The 22,656-nt window shown below is 39.8% G+C and overlaps 1 protein-coding gene across 2 annotated transcripts in view; it reads left to right on the forward strand.

The window, feature by feature from the left end:
* Positions 1–12,343, forward strand: part of KDM3A (lysine demethylase 3A) — a 59,479-nt gene extending 47,136 nt beyond the window's left edge. For both annotated transcript variants that reach the window (XM_017536639.1, XM_037741369.1), the window contains exons 17-26: positions 1,718–1,890; positions 2,250–2,486; positions 3,773–3,944; positions 4,708–4,795; positions 5,493–5,623; positions 9,044–9,163; positions 9,246–9,385; positions 10,516–10,692; positions 10,775–10,909; positions 11,656–12,343. In XM_017536639.1, the coding sequence (XP_017392128.1) occupies positions 1,718–1,890; positions 2,250–2,486; positions 3,773–3,944; positions 4,708–4,795; positions 5,493–5,623; positions 9,044–9,163; positions 9,246–9,385; positions 10,516–10,692; positions 10,775–10,909; positions 11,656–11,736 (1,454 nt within the window). In that variant the 3' untranslated portion in view covers positions 11,737–12,343. The remainder of the gene's footprint in view (positions 1–1,717; positions 1,891–2,249; positions 2,487–3,772; positions 3,945–4,707; positions 4,796–5,492; positions 5,624–9,043; positions 9,164–9,245; positions 9,386–10,515; positions 10,693–10,774; positions 10,910–11,655) is intronic.
* Positions 12,344–22,656: the final 10,313 nt, after the last annotated feature.

Consider the following 22,656-nt stretch of genomic DNA (forward strand, 5'->3'; position numbering starts at 1 on the left):
AGAGTGTGTTTGGCAGAAATGGGGTGGGGCTGAGACTTGCTTAATAAGTGATTTTTCACCTGTCTAGCCTTGCCCTATATATAAATTGGAATGTGCTGGTTTTAGTTTTATTTTTGTCATCTGTGCTGTCACCTCGGTATGCTTGATGATAAACAGGAAGCGTGTGGGCTTTGGACTGAGAGTTCCATTAAAATTTAGGGACTTCTACCTTCTGGCTGTGTTACAGAAGAGAAGAATTGCAGGCCACTTCTTCTTTTTTTTTTTTTTTTTTTTTGCGACAGAGCAAGGCTCACTGCAACCTCCGCCTCCCAGGTTCAAGCAATTCTCCTGCCTCAGCCTCCTGAGTAGCTGGGACTACAGGTGCACGCTACCACGCCCAGTTGATGTTTATATTATTTTTAGTAAAGACAGGGTTTCAACATGATGCAGGCCACTTCTTTCATACAGAGATCCGGAACAAAATTTTAATGAATCAAATTTGACACTAAATGAAGGAATATTTGAATGTTAGACTACACCTTAATTTCTGGAAAAACTTTCGTATCACTTTAAAAATGTGATAAGGAGCTCCTAAAAGAATTCATAAATTAAGTCTAAGATGACTGTTACAGAAAAGCTATTTGAAAAGCTGGCAAGAGCACAGCTGGTGAGCTATACATACCTTACAAAGAGGAAAAAGAATATTCAAACTCCTGTGTGGTCCAGGCCCTCTCTTTACATGTGATGTAATTCTGTGATGCCCAATCATCAATATTGCTTATTATTTCTGTATTACTGATGAAGAAGCTGAAGCACACATAAATCAACTCATTTGAGCCAAAGAAAGACAATTAGCAAGTGGCAGAAAAATAATTCAAAATTTTCAAGGTTTTTTTAGAAATGAAGATGTAGTCTGACATTCAGAAATGTAGGAGAAGAATCATGGGACAAGATGCAGGAAAGCATTAAGTAAAATTTAGTCCCTATTTATTATTTACAAAAAACTTCTCAAATTAAGAACATTCTTAACAGTTAAAAAATGGACTGGAGACATCATAATCATTAATTTTTAAAGAAAAATTTGAGTTTTTTTGAGATGGAATCTTGTTCTATCCACCCAGGCTGAAGTGCAGTGGCATGATCTTGGCTCACTGCAATGCCACCTCCCAGGTTCAAGCAATTCTCCTGCCTCAGCCTCCCGAGTAGCTGGGATTACAGGCACCACCAGCACGCCCAACTAATTTTTGTATTTTTAGTAGAGATGGGATTTTGCCATGTTGGCCAAGCTGGTCTTTGAGGTTTTTTTTTTTTCTCTTTTCTTTCTTTCTTTTTTTTTTTTTTTAACAGAACACGACAAAGGATATCTGTTACCAGTCTATTAAGCATTATACTGAAAGTCTTGGTCAATGCATTGAGGCCAAAGGAAAAAAAAATGTGTAAAGAGAATGCTGCTGATTATTTGTAGACAGTAAATGCAAAAGATGCAAAATAATCTACATTTACTAAACTTATCTGTCAGGGTTGCTAGATAACACGGTCAATTTATGAAAATCCATTGTACTAGATAGTTACTGTTTTTAACATCAGTGAGTCTTATAAATAATATTAGTACTTATCCCTTAAAGTTTTTTTCCATTTCAGTAAACGGAAAGCAAGTTCCAAAGTATTTCTGTTAATAGAATACTAATAAGGGATTTGCCTTTCAAAAATGTCTTTTCATCTGGATGTTTTATTTTAGAAAAACAACCAACTATGCCAGTTTTAAAGAATGAAATCAAATGTCTTCCACCCCTCCCGCCTTTAAGCAAATCCAACACAGTCCTCCATACCTTTAACAGCACAATTTTGACACCTGTAAGCAACAACAATTCTGGTTTCCTCCGAAATCTCTTGAATTCTTCTACAGGAAAGGTATGTGCTTGTTTGTTGGTACTCCATGTTGTAAAGTTGAATAGAGACAGAACAGGAAGAGGCTAGAGAAGTCAGAACTGAAAGGAAGGAGACTGAATCACATCTTTACCTTTGTAGGCTCCAAAGGCTGAGTCATTGGAGGAGGGGTTTCATTGGACTATATTTCTGAGCTGGGCCACTTTGTCCTGTTACCTCACTTCTATGAGTTGTCAAGTGGGGACAGGGGACATGCCTTTTTGCCTGGGGGTCCTGGCTTGGACTTTTCTGGATATGTAGTATATACTCATCATTATGGGAATGGGGTTTCTTGATGGTAAGGGAATGACATGTTTAAGACTTTTGTTCTTTCTCCAATTCAGACAGAAAATGGACTGAAGAATACACCAAAAATCCTTGATGACATCTTTGCCACTTTGGTGCAAAATAAGACTTCCTCTGATTTATCTAAGAGGCCTCAAGGACTAACGATCAAGCCCAGCATTCTGGGCTTTGACACTCCTCACTATTGGCTTTGTGATAATCGCTTGCTGTGCTTGCAAGACCCCAACAATAAGAGCAACTGGAATGTGTTTAGGGAGTGCTGGAAACAAGGGCAGGTAATGTAGGCCTCCCTTCTTCCAGCCCTATTCAGAACCCCCTTCTCGGTTCCTTTGGCAGACTTCTGACAACCCCACGTCACCCTTTTCCCCATCTTTTACCACCTGTTTTATTCTTTATTGTTTAGGGTAAATATAATCAGGTCAGGGTATGGCCATCAGTCTTACTTTTTAAAGCTGATGGTCCTAAACTGACATTTCCAGTCAGGTTTTCGTTGCTTCCTATCAGTCCCCATTGGGTTTTTGATGAGGGCATCCAGGCTTGGTGATTCCTATGATAAACCTCAGCAGAGGAAGTGAGAGTGTGACTACAGGCTGATGGGATTTGGGAGATTAGACAAAATGTGGTACAAAATCATGTACCCCTACTACCTGAATGAAAACCCTGTGCTGAAGGCAGTTGTAGGTGGGCCAGGGCCATGTGGTGTCATAAAGTCCCCAGGTGCCTGCCCTAAAGGGCACAGTTGTTGAATCTTAAGTGCTGGTTAATATCTTTAAGGAGAATTTCTAGGCCTGCTTCTGTGCTTTCTTGTTTTGGTTTTCTTTTCTGGATCTTTGGCTTTTCTCTTCGGCCAAATGGGGTCTTTGCTAAAGGAACACTCTGCTCTTGGACAAGAATTTGGGAGAATTGCCAAACAGAAAGATGTGAGTGTTTAACCAAAAATACATTTTCAAAAATGTTTTTCTTCATCCAGTGTACTAATAGGATTTGCTCGTTTAATCATATATAGACAAGAAACAAAACGATGGGCTGAATACAGTCTTATCAGCAGGCTTTATTGCTTGTTGCCAATATTTTAAAGTTAGACTATTTCACATAAAGGTCAGAACTTCTAGGTAGTCTTAGATAGTTGATAGGTTTGGCAGCCTCCCATAGCCAGTAGTGAGAGGTGTCATAGGCCATATTCCTGCTTGACAATAACAGGCTCGAGTACAGTGGGGTCACCCGTTTCACTGGTGACTGGTGCCACTGGACACTCCTTCCATCCCTTGTCTTCTTTACAGTCCATCTTGCTGTGAGTAATGAGATCTGACTAGGAAAGTTGATGCCTTTCTCCTAGATGCTTACTTATGTAGTTTGAGAGCAAGGGGTATGTAGCAGATGAATGGTGAAGGTTGGAGGTGATTTGAGAGCTCCGAGAACTAAGCCTAAACTGTCACTGCATCATTTGAGATGGAGCACTAGCTCCATGGAAACACACCAGCAGCAGTGTGAAGAGGGACTGCCTTCGGGAGTGGGGACAGCTGCCAGAGTTCAGACTAAAGTCTTCCTTCTCTTCATTTAGCCAGTGATGGTGTCTGGAGTGCATCATAAATTGAACTCTGAACTTTGGAAACCTGAATCCTTTAGGAAAGAGTTTGGTGAGCAGGAAGTAGACCTAGTTAATTGTAGGACCAATGAAATCATCACAGGAGCCACAGTAGGAGACTTCTGGGATGGATTTGAAGACGTTCCAAGTACGTATGAAAGATCTTTTGAGGGGGTTGAGGATGTGAAAGGAGGGGACACAGGAATGGCAGGAGTCTGAGACCCAACCGCAGCATTTTCCAGGATTTTGCAGTTTGAAATTAACATCTGTCTTCTCTTCCCCTTCCTTGTTACAGTGTTTATGCTTTTGAATGCTGAGGCATTATTACCTGTTCTGTTGGTCTTTGTTGTTCCTGGACAGAACATCCAGATAGGCTCAATATCTCTCTGAACAGAATAAGTAATTTCTGTTCCATGCTGGCCTCAGAAATACCTGTGACCTTTGATTGTTAAGATGCATTGCTTTGGTTAGTTGGGATACTGCTCACATCTTCCAGAACACTGTAGAGGAGCAGCAGATTGGATTGATGACAGCTGTCAAAACAGCACCTGCATGCAGTGGACAAAAGGGAGTGGCTGAATCTCCAAGAATGAGTAGCAGTTTAATAAGCTTCTAGGAAAGACAAGGCCCTGACACAAATCCATTAGTTGGTGATTTTTATTTTGGTGCACCTTGCTGCCTCCTGGGTACAAATGGATTTCTTTACACTGTAGAAATAAAATGGTGGATAGTTGGTAGGGGAAAATCAAGGAAAAATAATATTTGCATACTGAATATGTCAGGTTATGAAAATTTTGCAGAGATATATTTTGTTTGTATTGTTGAGGCATAAAATGCTAATTTGTCATTTATTTTGGTCTGTTTCTGAGTTACAAATAGTAACAGTTCATTTATTCTGGTTTGCCTTGCAGATCGTTTAAAAAATGAAAAAGAACCAATGGTGTTGAAACTTAAGGACTGGCCACCAGGAGAAGATTTTAGAGATATGATGCCTTCCAGGTATGATTATGAAGGTGGGGAGAGGTGATTCTGTTCTTGACTTGGTAGGATACATTATTTTTTGAGGTAGTGAGAAAATAGTTTTCAAGGAAATAACAAAAGTTCTGTAGTTATACTGCTGCTCATTTTTCATTTCTAGTTTGTAGTCATCGGAGGCATGTTTATTTTTAAATGAGATGAAAAAGTGATTGGCTTTTAGGCTTGGCTGACTAATGGAACACCACACATTTTCCATGGTAGGCTTTGCTAGAGAAGAGGCTCACATATTGTTACAAGGCTATTTGGAAGTAATTGTGGGAGCTGTCGTGTCAGGGTCGGGACAATATGGTTACAGCACTGAGTCAGACGAGAAGACACCTAATGGGTAGATCTATTTTCCTGATTGAGCTTGAAACCTTGAAAAGGGTGTCACAATGATATATGCCTAAGTGTAACTTTTTGTCTGGAATTTATTGCTGAGATCTTTTGTCTGTACTATTCCAGCTGATTTGGACACATTTGTATGTTGTAAGAGTGAAAGAAGACATCTTTGTATATAACTACTTTAATTCTAATCTTAAAATACTTGATGGCTCTCTCAGTCTATATGATCACAGATGTGTTTGTGCCTTTTGGTGTAGAAAGAACAAAACAAGTTACACAGTAATGAATTAGAAAAGCAATCTTATTTTGCAAATTCCTGGTTCTGTTTTTCTAGGTTTGATGATCTGATGGCCAACATTCCATTGCCAGAGTACACAAGGCGAGATGGCAAACTGAACTTGGCCTCTAGGCTGCCAAACTACTTTGTTCGGCCAGATCTGGGTCCCAAGATGTATAATGCTTATGGTAAGATGGAGATAGCTAACTTTAAAGTGGAAATAAAACAACTAAAAATGTTTGAAAAACTGATTTTTGGGGAGGGAGAGGTGGAAAACACCCATAATCCTAATGCTTAATACAGCCTCAGCCTTCATTTTTACGTCTTTCCTTTCATTCTCTGGCCACATGTTTGTGTATTTCATTTTCATAGTTGGCAGTTGTAGACCATATGCAATGTTTTATTTTTCTCTTTACCTAATTTTACACTGTAAAATCTTTACATGTTGCTTAATAGTCTTTAGATCACTTTTAATGGCTGCGGGATAGGTGGGAGAATGTACTTTTATTAATGATTTCAGTGTTCGGACATTTAGGTCAATCTACTAGCATTCTAGCTGTCTTAGCATCGGCTACAATTAAATGCAGTGTTCTGTGCTGGTGGGTAGAAGTTAGTTCCTTAGGATTCAAAGTACCCTCTGAATTGTACTTTTATTCTTTGGACATGACTCAGTACTGTCTAACAAGGAGGATTGCCTGGGATAAAGACTGGTTTCTACATTTTCCAGAGCCACCTTTCATCATTACAACTGTGATCTTTTTCAGTTTTACACATGGCCTTTAATTAGGGCTGGATTCCAGTTGGCCATTTTGAAGGGATTATTTACCAATTCAACAATTCACTGTTGAATGCAGTTCTAGCTGTTTTGAGTATTTCAGTGAATTTTATTTACTCATTTTTACTATTTGGCCTCCACTTGTCCTCTTGGAAATTATTTCTTCCTCCTGTAATTACTTCCATTTTCCATTTCTAGTCTTAGACCTGTGGGTGTCCTTCTCAAAAAAGACAAAGTCTGTTGTTGTCTTTGCCATGTTCTCCAAAGACTGCTGGGGAAGGGGAGGGGGAAAAGGGCAAGGACTCCAGCCCCACAATTGTCTTACAGTTGAGTCAGCCCAGGGAACCATCAGCACTATAGTTGGGGACAATTGTGACAGGGGAGTTTTTGTTTGCAAGCTCCCAGCCGTCTCTATGCCCAAGATAGTTCTGCCAAGGTAGAGTGGGAAAAGCTGTGTGGGTGAGAAGACCTGGCAGGCACAAGGCCTCTTGCCTATTCCTTCTCAGGTCTCAGTTGGTGAGTCCTCCATGTGCTGTGGGTTTGCAGTGTGCTCTCTCAAGGTCCTGTCCTTTGAGCCCTTCAGAGACTGATTAAAGCAGCTGCATGGTTGGGATCTTGGACAAACTTCTGTATATGAGAGCATTTTTCCAATAAATTGTATATTGTGAAGTTGTGTAGTTTATCCGTGCTTTATAGAAATCCTGAAGCTTTAAAGGTGGGTATCTGAGAAATTTTCAAAAGAAATTGCTTGCTTGATTTAACTAGCTTGGCAGCAGGTCTTTTCCCCTAGACACTAATAGATGGCAGTGTTACTCTATAAAAGCTTTTCCTATGACAAAATGGTTCCCATTCAGAAGTAAGCATTCAGGGGATGACAATAATGAAGATGTGTTCATTTTCAGACACCTTCTATCTTACTGTAAACATCATTAAAGAGTGGTTTTTTCAAAGGCTGGGTGATTAAGCTGTGACTCTTCAATCAAAGTAAGTGCAAAGGCTCTTTGGAGAGATCATAGAATCCAGCCTCTCTCTAGCTCCTACAACACCCCCCATTTTGCAAATGAGCAGGACTTGAGGATAGTAGAAGTACCTTGACCTGTTCAGGATCTCTGAGGGGCATTCCAGGGTGGCAGGTCTGAGACTAGTACTTAGCTCTGCTGATTGCCAAGCTAGAGCCCATGTCCCTACCCAGGCCCCACTCTAACTTTCCATCACCCAACAGCCCCTACTAGCTTTTTTTCGCCCCATAAAAGTCCATGGTGTTTTGTTTCAGGATGTTTTGTTGTCTAGGACTTCTTTCCCTTTGACAATTATGTTTTTACAATTTTGGTTTCATCTGAGTTTAGGCTTCCCTGGTTTAGAGTCTGGTTTTATCAGTGACTAGGGTCTGATGGACTTTGGGCCAGTGGCTGGGTAGCAGCTGTTTACTTCCTTGTTTTGCACTGTGGCACTGGCCAGATCAGCAGGCAGCCAGTCCCTGCCGAGGCTTTGCCTCCTACTCTCCTTTCCTTTTCTTCCCAGCTCCATCCTCTTCCTGTTACCCTTAGTATTAACCACCACCTTCGAGTTTGTGTTTATCGTTCCCTTATATTTATAATTTTAACATATATATTTGAATTCCTGCACAATATTCTTTGTTTTTAGCCTGCTTTTGAACTTCATAGAAAGTCAGATTTTTTTATATTCATCCATGCTATCATATAATAATATATCATCCATGTGTTTATTGCATTTTCTATGACATTAATTCTTTTCATAAATTTTGCTTTTTACTATGGAACTATTTTCCAAACACACTGAAAACTTGAGAGTCTAGTACTGACCCCATATAACTTATCACCCAGTTATATAACAGCTTTCAACTTTTTGCCATAATTGTTTCTTTGTCTCCTCCCTTTTTTCATAATCCTCTCATCTATCCTTTGATCTCACCCTAATACCAGTGCTTTACCTACTCCTAGGGCTGATATTTCAGCAAGCTGGAAAGAAAGGAAAGTCCAATAGGGCTCTGGGGCCCTGGTCCCAGGTTGGAATGAAGAAGTGTGTCCTCTCATAAGTATAACTCCTCTAAAACCACAGCCCCAGGCATGCCAGAGATAAAGCCTTTCTCCAAAACAGTACAGGGCCTTTTCAGAGGCTGGTAGGTTAGAACACAGCCACTGCTTGCTCACTACAAGTGGTGCTTCTCTCCACTGCCCAGCTTAAGAAGCAGAGTCCTAGTGTTAGAATGGGCCGCCCAAGGTGACTGCAGGGTGAGCTATTGGGTGATTGCTAAGCAAGGTGAGCCTTCTCCTGTGCTCAAGGAATTAGCCACAGACTATGAACACCGGAAGGGACCTGTCATTCTGGCTCACTCCTCACCCCTCTTCTTTTATAGTTGAGAGAACCAAGGAGGTGTTGGGCAGTGTTCCTTCTTAGAGTCATGACAGCCATCTGAGGTTCCAGGTTTATGTGTGTATGGATGGGGGCTTTCATTTGGACTCCCCATCTTCAGTGGTCCTTGGACTTTGTCTCTTGCTCCAGAATTCCTAGGCTGTGGCAACAATCAAAGCCTGAGCTCACTTGATCTAGCCAATGTCCTTTTGGCAAATCCCAGCTTCAGGAGCCTGCTTTATCATGTCCATTTCCTGCTGTTTTTGGCTTCTGAGTATTCCTTCTTTTCTTGCTAGCAAATTGACTTGTTAAATAAATTTTTTTGCAATAATTTCATCCAGAATTTTCAGTTATTCTCAGCAGAAGAGTCAATCAGGGAACTACCATCTCCCAGGTAGTGGAAAGACTATGGCAGCCTTTGTTGTCTTCTGTAAACTTTAAGGCACTTTGTTTTTTGCAGGATTAATCACTCCTGAAGATCGGAAATACGGAACAACAAATCTTCACTTAGATGTATCTGATGCAGCTAATGTCATGGTCTATGTGGGAATTCCCAAAGGACAGTGTGAGGAAGAAGAAGGTAGGGTGCTCAGCATAAAAGGAGGGCTTTCTCTCTGAGCCAGGTCCTGTGGTCTGATATTTGCTTTCTCTTCCTGCCCTAGAAGTCCTTAAGACCATCCAAGATGGAGATTCTGACGAACTCACAATAAAGCGCTTTATTGAAGGAAAAGAGAAGCCAGGAGCACTGTGGCACATATATGCTGCAAAGGACACAGAGAAGATAAGGGAATTTCTTAAAAAGGTGTGTTTTTTATGGCATGTGTGAACAGAGGCATAGAGAATAGCAATATTATGTTACTACATGTAGTGAACTGACTGGTTTGGCTAGGGGAATTGCCACAACCTGAAATATTAAAACTGTGCCTATTGGTTTGGATAAGCTGAAGGTGGTTGCTAAGGAACAAGGATTCTAAGTGATTAGGGCTACACTTCTTAAAAAAAAAAAAAAAAAAAAAGCTGGCCTTGTCTTTTATGTCTGTGTTTTTCTGCTTTCAATTTAGTTTATCTGATCATTTCCTAGCATCTATTTGTTTTTATTACCTTGAGAATGTGAGCACTTCAGAAGTTCATTTATCTTTGCCCCTGAGTGGCCATGTTCTGAGTGTAAGGTACCTCTTGGTTTTGTACACTCTCATGTGGCGAGTGGCCCTACTTGTCATTAGCAAGGGATGCAGGGATTTGGAAGATTCTAGGTTTCCCCAGTAGTTGGCAGGTTGTTCAGCAAGGGGTATGTGTAGACCCAGGTGTCTTTGGCTGATATTCTTTAATCATTCATAAGTTTTGGATATGAACATTCCTAACCTGTTAGCTGGCCCCAAATAGGTCTTTAACAAGCATTTGTTTGAATCAAGGTGTTTCTGGCTAAGGATCATTTGGCTTTTCCAGAAAACCACTGGTCACCATATTGTTCCTTTGATAATATCACTCTGAGTCTCTGCTTTACCAGTTACTGGATTAAGGATAAACAAGTCCAATCTGCAGCTGTCTTTGGACTGTTTCGTAAGTCAGATTGTTAAGTGAAGACAGGTTTCTAGTAACTTTAAAACAAGTTCATTTCTAAGGAGCCTGGGCCTCCTAATGTTTAAAAGTCTAGACTAAAATATTGTTTAAATACAGTATTTACAAACTTACACAGAGACCGCCAATGATGGTTTATGGGAACTAGCATCAGAGAACCTGATTTTCTTTGTCATTCTTCTGTTGGTTCATTCAGCTGAAGTCTTTGAGTACTACTTGTCTTTTTCTGCCAGTGGGGGCACTTACATTGAATGCCTGACATTTACGAACTGCCAACACTGTTTAGAGGAAAAATAAGCCTTATTGGGCCTTAGTATGTTACTCAAGTTGCATAATATTTTGAATATATTTTAGGTATCAGAAGAGCAAGGTCAAGAAAACCCAGCAGACCATGATCCTATTCATGATCAAAGCTGGTATTTAGACCGATCATTAAGAAAGCGTCTTCATCAAGAGTATGGAGTTCAGGGCTGGGCTATTGTACAGTTTCTTGGGGATGTGGTGTTTATCCCGGCAGGAGCTCCACATCAGGCAAGAAATCATTACTTTTTCTTTATTCTTTTTATATTATGAACTTTTTGGTTTGTTACTGACAGCACTTCGTGTTTTTCAGGTTCATAACTTGTATAGCTGCATCAAAGTGGCTGAAGATTTTGTTTCTCCAGAGCATGTTAAACACTGCTTCTGGCTTACTCAGGAATTCCGATATCTGTCACAGACTCATACCAATCATGAAGATAAATTACAGGTAAAAATAGCACCAGTTCCTAGCATTCTCTGGCTATGGTTTCATGGCCCATTCTTGACTTTATAAAGAGAGTCAGTGAACTTGGCCATATTGTACTTAGCACAGTGAGTTGATGAACTTGTTTTATACCTAGTACTACCACCTACTTAAGTGAGGGAAGAACAAGAGAAAATGTCACCTTGGTTTGATTTGATACTGTTACAATCTGTAAGGGACTGTCCCCACAGAGAAAAAGGCCTTCGTACTGAAAATGAATAGATCTTCTGATTTTGGCCCAGCAGCCAGTCAAGGGTCTTGAACACAGTGCTTGACTTTTCAGAGCTGCAGTGTTCTCATCACCCTTAGGTAGAGCAGAACTGAATCTCTGGGACTAAAAGAGGTCTGAGGGGGTGGTATTTTCAAAAGGATTTCAGTAATGAATCATGTAACATAATTTCATGTTTGGAAAATTAGGGAAAAATAATAAAGCTGTACCTTGGAACTTGCCTCTCCCTGTACTCACTGTGAGTGGTATCAAAACCTATACAAGGGGAAAAAATGAGATTTTTAAGTTGTTAGAATCATGGGTTTAAAATGTATATGAAATACTGGTCTGAAGGAGCCCAGGGGCCTTTGCAGTGTTGACATTTCATATTGAATTTTAAATTCTAAGAGAAGGTAATAAAATTGGTAGGAGGAAATTTATTCTTGGTGATAGATTTTAGATTTAAATGTAAAATGCCCATATATTCTCCCATTCTTTTTAGGTGAAGAATGTTATCTACCATGCAGTGAAAGATGCAGTTGCTATGCTGAAAGCCAGTGAATCCAGTTTTGGCAAACCTTAATCTCCCTGCACATTGGAAATGAATTACAGGCAGCTGTTCAAACTCTTCAGGCAGGATTCCTGTGGACTTTGAGATTCATGTTACCTCATCTTCTTTTTTAAAATGTACCTGACTTGTGAGGGTACTCTGTCTAATGTATATTTCTAGTGTTTACAGACAGTAAATGTGTATATGTAGTAACTATTTACAGAACATGCATCCTTAAACTGTGACTTCTCACCTAGTACAGAACTTTTACCAGGGTGTAAAAACAAAACCTCTATCAGCTCTGGAACAATACCTGCAGTTATTCCCCATCTATTTGGACAACTTAGTCAAATTGGGTTTATAACTATTAGGAATCACTGCACAGTTTATTTGGGTTGTATTTTGTTTTGTGTCTGAGTCCCCTCTCCCTCATCCCTTAGGATCCAAAAGAGCAACGGAGGAAGTGACAGCTAATGTTGCAGTTCTTATTGTATGGCATAGGACTGGCATTATATAGCAGAAATCAACTACTGTACAATTTCTTGGGGTTAACCATCTTTAGTTAAATGGAATTTTAATTTAAATGAAGCTTTGCTAATTTTAAGTGGTAAGCATTTTGCATTAAAATATTCATATAATACTCTGGCTCAGTTTATTGGCATTATCCTCTCATTGTGATTTCAACACAACTTTCATCAAATGCAGGTATAAGGGATTGCCCCAAGAACTCTTCTTAAAAGCAAAAAAATTAGATGCTGTAGTGATTAGTGATTTCTTAGTGATTATTACAAAGCTAATATGGAAATTTCTGCTCACCCAGGTGGAAACTCTGTCACAGTTTTGCAAAGAAGTACCACGAATTAATTAAATTTAGAAACAGGAATTAACCAAGAAACCAAATAGTGCCAGGTTAAATGGTTCTAAAAAGGTAAGTAATGAACACTTTGCCTTCTGACCCTTCATAATGTAAGTTTATGAAGGAAAATGAAATTATTTTAAGTTTTAGTACAGTACTACCTAAAATAATCATCTCTGTATAGGAATACAGTTCATGAAGAAGTGTCTTTCTGTAGCCCACTAATTCTCGTAGGCCACTCTTTCATTTAATTTCTTTTTTTTTTGAGACAGAGTTTCGCTCTCATTACCCAGGCTGGAGTGCAATGTCATGATCTCAGCTCACTGCAATCTCCGCCTCCTGGGTTCAAGCAATTCTTCTGCCTCAGCCTCCCAAGTAGCTGGGATTATAGGCACGCGCCACCATGCCCAGCTAATTTTTGTGTTTTTAGTAGAGACGGGGTTTCACCATGTTGACCAGGATGGTCTCGATCTCTTGACCTCATGATCCACCCGCCTCGGCCTCCCAAAGTATTGGGATTACGGGCATGAGCCACTGCGCCTGGCCTCATTTAATTTCTTTTAAAAAAGGAATTAAAGATTGAAATAAGGTAGTACATAGACAAGGCCTAGAAAGAGTTTTAACTTGTGAGCTGAGTAGGAGGCCAGAGTATTAAATTTAAAAAGTCATTGCCAGCTCTAATGTTTTCTTGTAGGAGTTTTAAAGTTTTGGCTCTTAAATTAGGTCTTTGATCTATTTTGAGTTGACTTTTAAATATGGCACAAGGTTGTTCAACTTCATTTTTTTGAACATGGATGTCCAGTTTTCCCAGCAACATTTGTCAAACAGTCTTCTTTCCCCCATTGTATGGTCTTGGCACTCTAAAAATCAACTGAGCATAGATGGGAAAGCATATTGCTAGGCTTTCATATTCCATTGGTCTGTGTACCTGCCAATACTACACTGTTTTGATTTCTGCAACTTTGTAGTAAGGTTTAAAATCAAGAACTGTGATTTCTCCAACTTGGGTCTTCTTTTGCATGATTGTTTTAGTCAGGATCACTAGAAATTCCATATGAATTTTGGGATCTTTTTTTATTTCTGCAAAAACCCCCATCTGGGCATTGATAGAGACTGCATTGAACCTGTATGTTGCTTTGGGTAGTGAGTCATCTTAATCAATTTCTTGCATTCCATGAGCATGGGATGTTGTGTTTCCATTTATTGGTGTAGTCTTTAATTTCTTTCAGCAATGTTTTGTAGTTTTCAGTGGTACGAGTTTGGTACCTTCATGGTTAAATTTATTCCTAGGTATTTTATTCTTTTTTTGCTATGATAAAGGATTTTCCTTTTTGTATTCATTGCTAGCATTTATAAATGCAACTGATTTTTGGTATTGATTTGTATTTTGCAGCTATACATATAAGATCATGCCATTTGTGAATAGGAATAATTTTACCTATTCCTGTATATATTCTGGATACTTTCTTTTTCTTGCCTAATTGCGCTGGCTAGAATTTTCAGTTCCATGTTGAATAAAAGTAGTGAAAGTGGGCATCCTTGTCTTTGAAAATTTTAGGTCTTAAGTTAGGTCTTTGACTTATTTTGAGTTGATTTTTAAATATGGTATAAGGTAAAGGTTCAACTTCATTTTTTTTTTTTTTTTTAATATGGATATCCGGTTTTCCCAGCAACATTTGTCAGAGTGATTTAGCTGTGTATTTTTCGTCTATGGCCTTTATACTGTTAAGGGAAGTTCTCTTCTGTTTCTTAAGTTTTTATTTTCTTTAATCCTGAAAGAATCTTGGATTTTGTCAAATGTTTTTTCCACAACAGTAGAAATCATGTGGTTTTTCTTCCCCTCTTCATTCTATTAATATGGCATATTACATTGAATAATTTTCATATGTCGAACCACCTGTGTATTCCTAGGATAAATCTCACTTGGTCGTGGGGTATAGTCCATTTAATAGGCTACTGGATTAGGTTTTCTAGTATTTTGAGGATGTCTGCATCTGTAACCGTAAGGGATTGCTGTAGTATTCTTGTGGTATCTTTGTCTGACATTGGTATCACGGTATTGCTGATATATTGAGATATAATTGTTTATAACATTCTCTAAGTTGGTAGCAATTTCTCCTATTTCATATCTTATTTTAGTATCTTCTGCCCTCATCCTCAACCCCCTAAACTCAGTCTAGCTCTAGGTTTGTTAATTTTGTTGACATTTTCATAGAATTGTCTTATAATTTTGTTGATTTTCTGTACTGTTTGTTTCCAGTTTTATTTATCTTTGCTCTAAATAAAGATGTCTGTCATACAGACATCTTTGTATGTCTGTTCTTCTGCTAGCTCTGGGTTTAGTTTACTTCTCTGCTATGGTCTGAATGTTGTTGACTCTCAAAATTCATATATTGGAATCGATACGCAATGTAATAGTATTAAGAGGTGGAGCCTTTGGGAAATAAGTTATGTGGGCTTCACCTTCATGAGTGGGATTAGAGCCCTTATCAAAGAGGCTCGAGCACGTTCCCCTAACCTTTCGGAAATGTGAAGACACAGCTAGCTAAAAGGCACCATCCATGAAGCAGAGAGCAAGCCCTTACCGGACACCAGATCTACTGCTGTCTTGATCTTGTGCTTTCCAGCCTCTGGAAAACCTCTGGTACTGTGAGCAATAAATTTGGTTTTTTGTAAATTACCCAGTCTAAAGTATATTGTTATAGGAGTCTGAATGGACTATGACAATTATTGATATGAAATCAGTTTTCTCTTTTAATGTAGGTATTATAGCCATTAATTTCCCTCTGAGCATTGTTTTTGCTGCATCCCCTATATTTTGGCATGTTGTTTTCATTTTCATTTGTCTTAGGTATTGTCTAATTTCCCTTGTGATTTCCTTCCTTGACCCTTTCATTAAGATTGTGTAAATTTCCATGTATCTGTGAATTTTTTAGTTTTCCTCTGTTACTGATTTCTAATTTTATTCCATCCTGGTTGGCAAAGATACTTTGTATAATTTCAGTCTTTTTAAATTTCTTGAGACTTGTTTTGTGGCCATATGGTTTATGCTGGAGAATGTCCCATTTGCATTTGAGAACACTGGATATTCTGCTGTTGTTGGGTGGGTCATTCTGTATGTCTGTTGGGTTTGTTTGGTATATAGTGTCATCCAAGTCCTCTGTTTCTTTATTGATATGGCTGGTTATGTTCATTATTAAAAGAGGGATATTGAAGTCTGCAACTATTACTGTAGAACTGTTTCTGTGTTAAATTCTGGCAATTTTTGCTTTGTATCTTTTGGAAGTTCTGTTTTAGATGCATATATATTTATAATTATTATATCTTAATGGATTGGTCCTTTTATCAACATATAATGTCCTTCTTTGGTGTCTTGAAATCTTAAACTGAAATCTGTTTTGTCTGATAATTATATAGATACCCCAGTTTTCTCGTGGTTACCATTTCTATAGGTTGTTTTCCAACCTTTTACTTTTAAACTTTTTTTCTTTGTATCTTAATTGTCAGCATAGAGCTAGACCATGTTTTTTATCCATTCAGTATGCGTTTTAATTGGAGAGTTTAACGCATTTATATTTGGAGTAGTTGACTTCTACTTTTTAGCTGTTTTCTTTATGTTTCATCTGCTTTTTGTTAAGATCCCACCATTACTGCTTTATTTCATATTTAGTTGAAATTTTATACTGTATCATTGATTCCCCTTTTCTTCCCTCTTGTATATATTTTTATTTTATTGGTTATTCCCTCAGGAACTACAGTTAACATCTTAAGCTTCACAAACTTTGGGGAGTTTTTCTTGTTTTGTTTTTGAGACAGGGCCTCACTGTGTCACCCAGGCTGGAGTGCAGTGGCACAGTCTTGGCTCACTGCATCTGCCACCTGGGCTCAAGTGATCCCCCCCCCCCTCAGCTTCCTGAGCAGCTGGGACTACAGGCATGCACCACCATGCTTGGCTAATTGTTTTTATTTTTTTCTAGAGATGAGGTCTCACTGTTGCCCAGTCTGGTCTCATACTCCTGGGCCTAAGCAGTCCACCGACCTCAGCCTGCCAAAGTGCTAAGATTACAAGTTGTGAGCCATTGTACCTGGCTTATAAACTGTAATGTTATACACAAACTCTGTTCCTATACATCTTCATCCTTCCCTATTTTTATAGTGTTATTGTCACATATTATATCTCTCTACATTGTGCCCATTAACATAGATTTTTATTTATGCATATTTGCCTTAAGGCAAAAAATAGGAAAAAAAATGAATTCCAAACCAGAAGTATAACTGGCTTTTATATTTGGAATTATCTTTACTGGTGCTCTTAATTATTGCCTTTTTGTATGACTTTAAGTTAGTCTAGTGTTGTTTCATTTCAGCCTTAAGGTCTCGCTTTAGCATTTATTGTATGGCAGGTCTGCTAGAAACAAACTTCCTTCATTTTTGCTTTTCAGGGAATGTCTTAGTTTCTCCTCATTCTTGAAGGGTAGTATCCCTGGAATATAATTCTTCATTGACAGCTTCCCGCCCCCCCAACTTTAAATATGAACTTAGATTAGTATTCTTGAGTATCCCTTGTACATAATGAGTCACTTCTCTCTTGCTGCTTTAATTTTTTTTTTTTTTTTAGTTTGATTATCATGTGTCTTATTGTAGATTCCTTCAGATTTATCCTGTTTGGAATTAATTGAGTTTCTTGGATGTATAGATTCATATCTTTCAGATTTTGGAAGTTTTCAGCCATTGTATCTTCAAATCGTCTTTTTGTCTCTTTTCTGATACTGCTATAATGTGTGTATGTTGGTGAGTTTGAAGGTCTTCCACAAGTCCCTTGGCTTTTCTTCTTTTTCTGTTCCTTAGACTGAATTGATGATTGATTGATTGAGACAGGGTCTCACTTTCTACCCATGCTGGAGTGCAGTGGCATGATCACGGCTCACTGCAGCCTCAACCTCCCAGGATGAAGCAATCCTTGTCTCATTTCAGCCTAGTTGCTGGGAACTACAGCCATGTGCCACCATGCCTGGCAAATTTTTTATTTTTTGTAGAGACAGGGTCTTGTCATGTTGCCCAGGCTAGTTTCAAACTCCTGTGCTCAAGCAATTCTCCCACCTTGGTTTCCCAAAGTGCTGGGATTACATGCATGAGTCACCGAGCCCGGCCTCAGACTGGATTTTTTTAAATTGTTCTAGTTTCAAGTTTGCTGAGTACTCCTTGTATCTATCTACTCAAACCTGCTGTTGAACCCCTCTAGTAGATTTTTAATTTCAGTTAGTATACATTTGAGCTCCAGAGTCTGTGTCATTTTATTTTATACATTCTGTCTCTGTATTGATATTCTCATTTTGTTCAGTGTTTTCCTGGTTTCCTTTTTAGTTCATTTGTCCATAGTTTCTTTTACCTCCCCAGCTTTTCTTCCCAGGTTTTAGGCAGTCCGTTGTATGTTTCAACTATAATCGTTCACCTCAGGTAAAAGGTATATTTTGTTTCTGATTGCCTTACAGTGTTTTCAAGCAATGCCTGCAGCTTTTCTGCCAAGAAGGTTATCAGGGAAACCAGAGATGAGCACCTTGTGTTAGTCTCCCAGACAGGTTTAGGGCAGACACATACAACTCATGAATAAGGCCTGCTTTTTCTCTCTGTAACCAAGGACTAGGGTCCCACATTGAAAATATGGGCTGCTGTATTGAAGACCACTGCCATGCTGAGAGGTGCTGGAGAAAGAGCAAGTAAAAATAATACAAAGCTTTCTTACCATTTTTAAGTTTCCTTTTTCTTAATTCAGCATTTACTCGGTTGCTTTACGGTAATCTTTGTTTTCCAGAGCTCTGACAAAGTGGGTTTAGGAGTTTTCCTCTCTGGAAGGATAGGTATTTCAAGCTGTCTACTCTGACATCTGGCTGATATTCTATAAAGCTATTTTTGAAACTATAAGAACTTCCTTACCCTAAAACAAGGTATTTCCCCACTATGGCTTAGATCTGTATTTCTGAGACTGTTTAGTGGCTAGGGTATGTTAATTCTGATGTCTCAAAAGAAAACTTAGTCAAATAAATTTGGAAAAAGCATATGGAAGCCTTAGAAAAATTCTAAAGAAAACCTGTTTTATGTTTAACCAAACATTTCCAAGTTTATTTTACCCTAAGATCCTTTTCTTATTGATATTAAAGATTAGCATTTGTCACTAGAGTAGGACAAGGAAAATGCTCCCAGTTAATCAAGCCTTTGAAAGCTGTATGATTTGTCAGTTGTGGGGTTGGAGAAAGGCCCAAAGCAGACACAACTAGTACTATTTGGAAACAAATGAGTCAGAACCCCATCTCTCCAGGACAAAAACACCTGGAAATACATAAAACCAAGGTGCCTAAGGCCATGTCAGCTGTATAACTGCTGAGTGTTCTGGAAGACATCTTTGATAGAAGAGATGGGACAGGGATGGTCAGGTTACCTGGAGTGATATGCTAGGTTTCCACCTCAAGCTGAAAAGTTATTTTTAAAAAGCTACGTTTCAAACCAAAAATGAGATGGTGGTATGAAATGATAGTCTGAGTGCCCTTGGAAATGAATAAATGGTTTTATTAGGGCAACCAGGTAGATCCTATATGTGTTTAGAGTGAGATGAGGGGAGGGGAGAGTGAGAGCTGATGCTGTTATTGCTGGACCCAAGTTGAGTACCTGAAGATAGAGAAAGTTTCATTGCAGGTCTGTACAACCATTATTTGCCTTTCACATCATATGCCCTTCTAAGACTAAGTGTCTGACTCACTTTGTCTCCAGTGATGTGTACCTTAGTCCATTCTCACACTGCTATAAAGAACTGCCTGACACTGGATAATTTATGAAGAAAAGAGATTTAATTAACTCACAGTTCCGCAGGCTGTACAGGAAGCATGGCTGGGGAGGCCTCAAGAAACTTACAGTCATGGTGGAAGGGCGAAGGAGAAGCAAGCATCTTCTTCACACGGTAAAGTGGGAGACAGCAAGCAAAGTGGGGGGAAGTACTACATACTTTTAAACAACCGGATCTCATGAGAACTCACTATCATGAGAAGAGCAAAGGGGAAATCTGCCCCCCATGATCCAGTCACCTCCCACCAGGCCCCATCTCCAACACTCAGGATCACAATTCAACATGAGATTTGGGTGGGGGACACACAGCCAAACAGTATCATTCCTCCCTGGCCCCTCCCAAATCTCATGTCTTCACATTTCAAAACAAAATCATGCCTTCTCAACAGCACCCAAATTCTTAACTCAAACGTTCAAGTCAAAAGTGTCATCTGACTTGAGACAAGCCAAGTACCTTCCTCCTATAATCCTGTAAAATAAAAAACAAGTTAGTTACTTCCAAGATACAATGGGGATACAGGCATTGGATAAATGCTGCCGATCCAAACTGGAGAAATCAGCCAAAACAAAGGGGCCATGGGCCCCATGGAAGTCCAAAACCCAGTAGGCCAATCATTAAATCTCAAACCTCCAAAATGATCTTTGACTCCATGTCTCACATACAGACCACACTGATGCAAGGGGTGGGCTCCAAAGGACTTGGGCCACTCTGCCTTGTGGCTTTGCTGGGCATAGCCCACACAGCTGCTTCCACAGGATGGCGTTAAGTGCCTGCAGCTTTTACAGGCGCACAGTGCAAGCTGCCAGTGGATCTACAATTCTGGGGTCTGGAGGATGGTAGCTCTCTTCTCATAGCTCCACTAGGCAGTGCCCAGTGGGGACTCAGTGGGTGGGCCCCAACCCCATGTTTCCCCTCCTAGTAGAGATTATCCATGAGGGCTCTGCCCCTGCAGCAAACTTCTGTCTGGAAATCCAGGCATTGCCATACACACATCCTCTGAAATCTAGGTGGAGATTCCCAAACCTCAACTCTTGACTTCTGCACACCCACCTAACACCACATGGAGGCTACCAAGGCTTGCGGCTTGCACTCTCTGAAGCGGCAGTCCAAGCTGTACCTTGGCCCCTTCTAGTCTCAGCTGTACCTGGAGTGGCTGGGATGCAGGGTGCCACATCCCAAGGCTGCACACAACAGTGGGGCCTTGAGCCTGGCGCACAAAACCAATTCTCCATCCTAGGCTTCCAGACCTGTGATAGGATGAGTTGCTGTGAAGGTCTCTGAAATGCTCTGGAGACATTTTTCCCATTGTCTTGACTATTAACATGAAGGTCGTCTTATACAAATTTCTACAGCCTTGAATTCCTCCCCAGAAAATGGGTTCTTTTTTACCACATGGTTGGGCTGCAAAATCTCCAAACTTATATATTTTTAAATGTAAGTTATTTAATGTCATTTCTTCGTTCATGCAAATGAAAATGGGCTTTTAGAAGCAATCAGGCCACATCTTTAACACTGCTACTTAGAAATTTTTTCTGCCTAATGCCCTAAGTCAACTCTCAAGTTCAAAGTTCCACACATCTCTAGAGCAGGAGCACAATGCCTCCAGTCTCTTTGCTAAAGCATAGCCAAGAGTGACCTTCACTCGAGTTCTGATTAAGATTCTCATCTCCTATCTGAGACCAACTCAGCCTGGACCTCACTGTCAGTATCACTATCAGCACCTTGGCACAACCATTCAATAAGTCTCCAGGAAGTTGCAAACTTTCCATCATCTCCCTGTCTTATTCTGAGCCCTCTAAGCTGTTCTAACCTCTACCCATTACCCAGTTCCAAAGTCATGTCCACATTTTCAGGTATCGTTATAGCAATGCCCCACTTCTCTGGTACCAATTCTCTGTATTAGTCCGTTCTCACTGCTATAAAAAAACTACCTGAGACTGGGTAATTAATGAAGAAAAAAGGTTTAACTGACTCACAGTTCCGCAGGCTGTACAGGAAGCATGGCTGGGGAGGCCTCAGGAAACTTAACAGTCATGGTGGAAAGGCGAAGGAGAAGCAAGCACCTCTTCACATGGCAGAGTGGGAGACAGCAAGCAAAGGGGAAAGTACTACACACTTTTAAACAACCAGATCTCATGAGAACTCACTATCATGAGAACAGCAAGGGGGAAATCACCCCCATGATTCAGTTGCCTCCCACTAGGCCCCACCTCCAACACTCAGGATCACAGTTCAACAGGAGATTTGGATGGGGACAAGAGCCAAACCATATCAGTGTCCAGGAATGCATGAACCATCAGTGCTCTTTTGTTACCTGAGAGCAAGAATGGAAAAAAACATGACCTCTTCAAAGATTAAAACATTTGTTTAATCATTTTATTTGAATGTCTAGAAGAGCAGTTATCACTATTGTGGCTATCCAACCATCCACCCAGATAAAGTTTAATTATCCACATAAAAAATACTCAGGATTATGAGCATCCCGTAATTCCAACATCACCTTGTGAAGAAACTAGCTGGATTAGGGCTATCATAAAACAATAACCTGGGATTGTTATATGTCAGTTTTTGCCAATTTGACCCACTGGATTTAATGCAATCCCAGTAAAAACCCAGCAAGTTACTTTGTGGATCCTGACAAACTGACTCTAAAGCTTACGTGGAAAGACAAAAGACCCAGAATAGCTGGCACAATATTCACAATACTGAGAGAGAAAAAGGTCAGAAGACTGATACTACCCAACTTTAAGACTCACTATAAAGCTACAATAATCAGGGTGGTAATAGTGAAAGGATAGACATAATCACTGAAAACGAATAGAGAGCCCAGAAATAGCCCTACACAAATATAGTCAACTAATCTTACACAACGAAGCAAATGCAATACAATGGAGAAAACAGTCTAGGCTGAGTGCAGTGGCTCATGCCTGTAATCCCAGCATTTCCAAGGAGAAAGGATCACTTAAGTTCAGGAGTTTGAGGCCAGCCTGGGCAATATAGTTGAGTCCTCATCTCTACATAACACCTTTAAAAATTAGCTGAACAGGGTAGCATGCATGGGGGCGGGGATCACTTGAGCCCAGGAAGCAGTGGTTGCAGTGAGCCAAGATGGCATCACTCCACTCCAGCGTGGGTCAACAGAGTGGTATCTTCTCAAAGTCTTTTATTTTTTGAGACGGACTTTCACTCTTGTTGCCCAGGCTGGAGTGCAAATGGCATGATCTCGGCTCACTGCAACCTCCACCTCCCACGTTCAAGC

Source organism: Cebus imitator, unplaced genomic scaffold, assembly GCF_001604975.1.
Source record: "Cebus imitator isolate Cc_AM_T3 unplaced genomic scaffold, Cebus_imitator-1.0 Scaffold99, whole genome shotgun sequence".
NCBI classification, from domain to species: Eukaryota; Metazoa; Chordata; class Mammalia; order Primates; family Cebidae; genus Cebus; species Cebus imitator.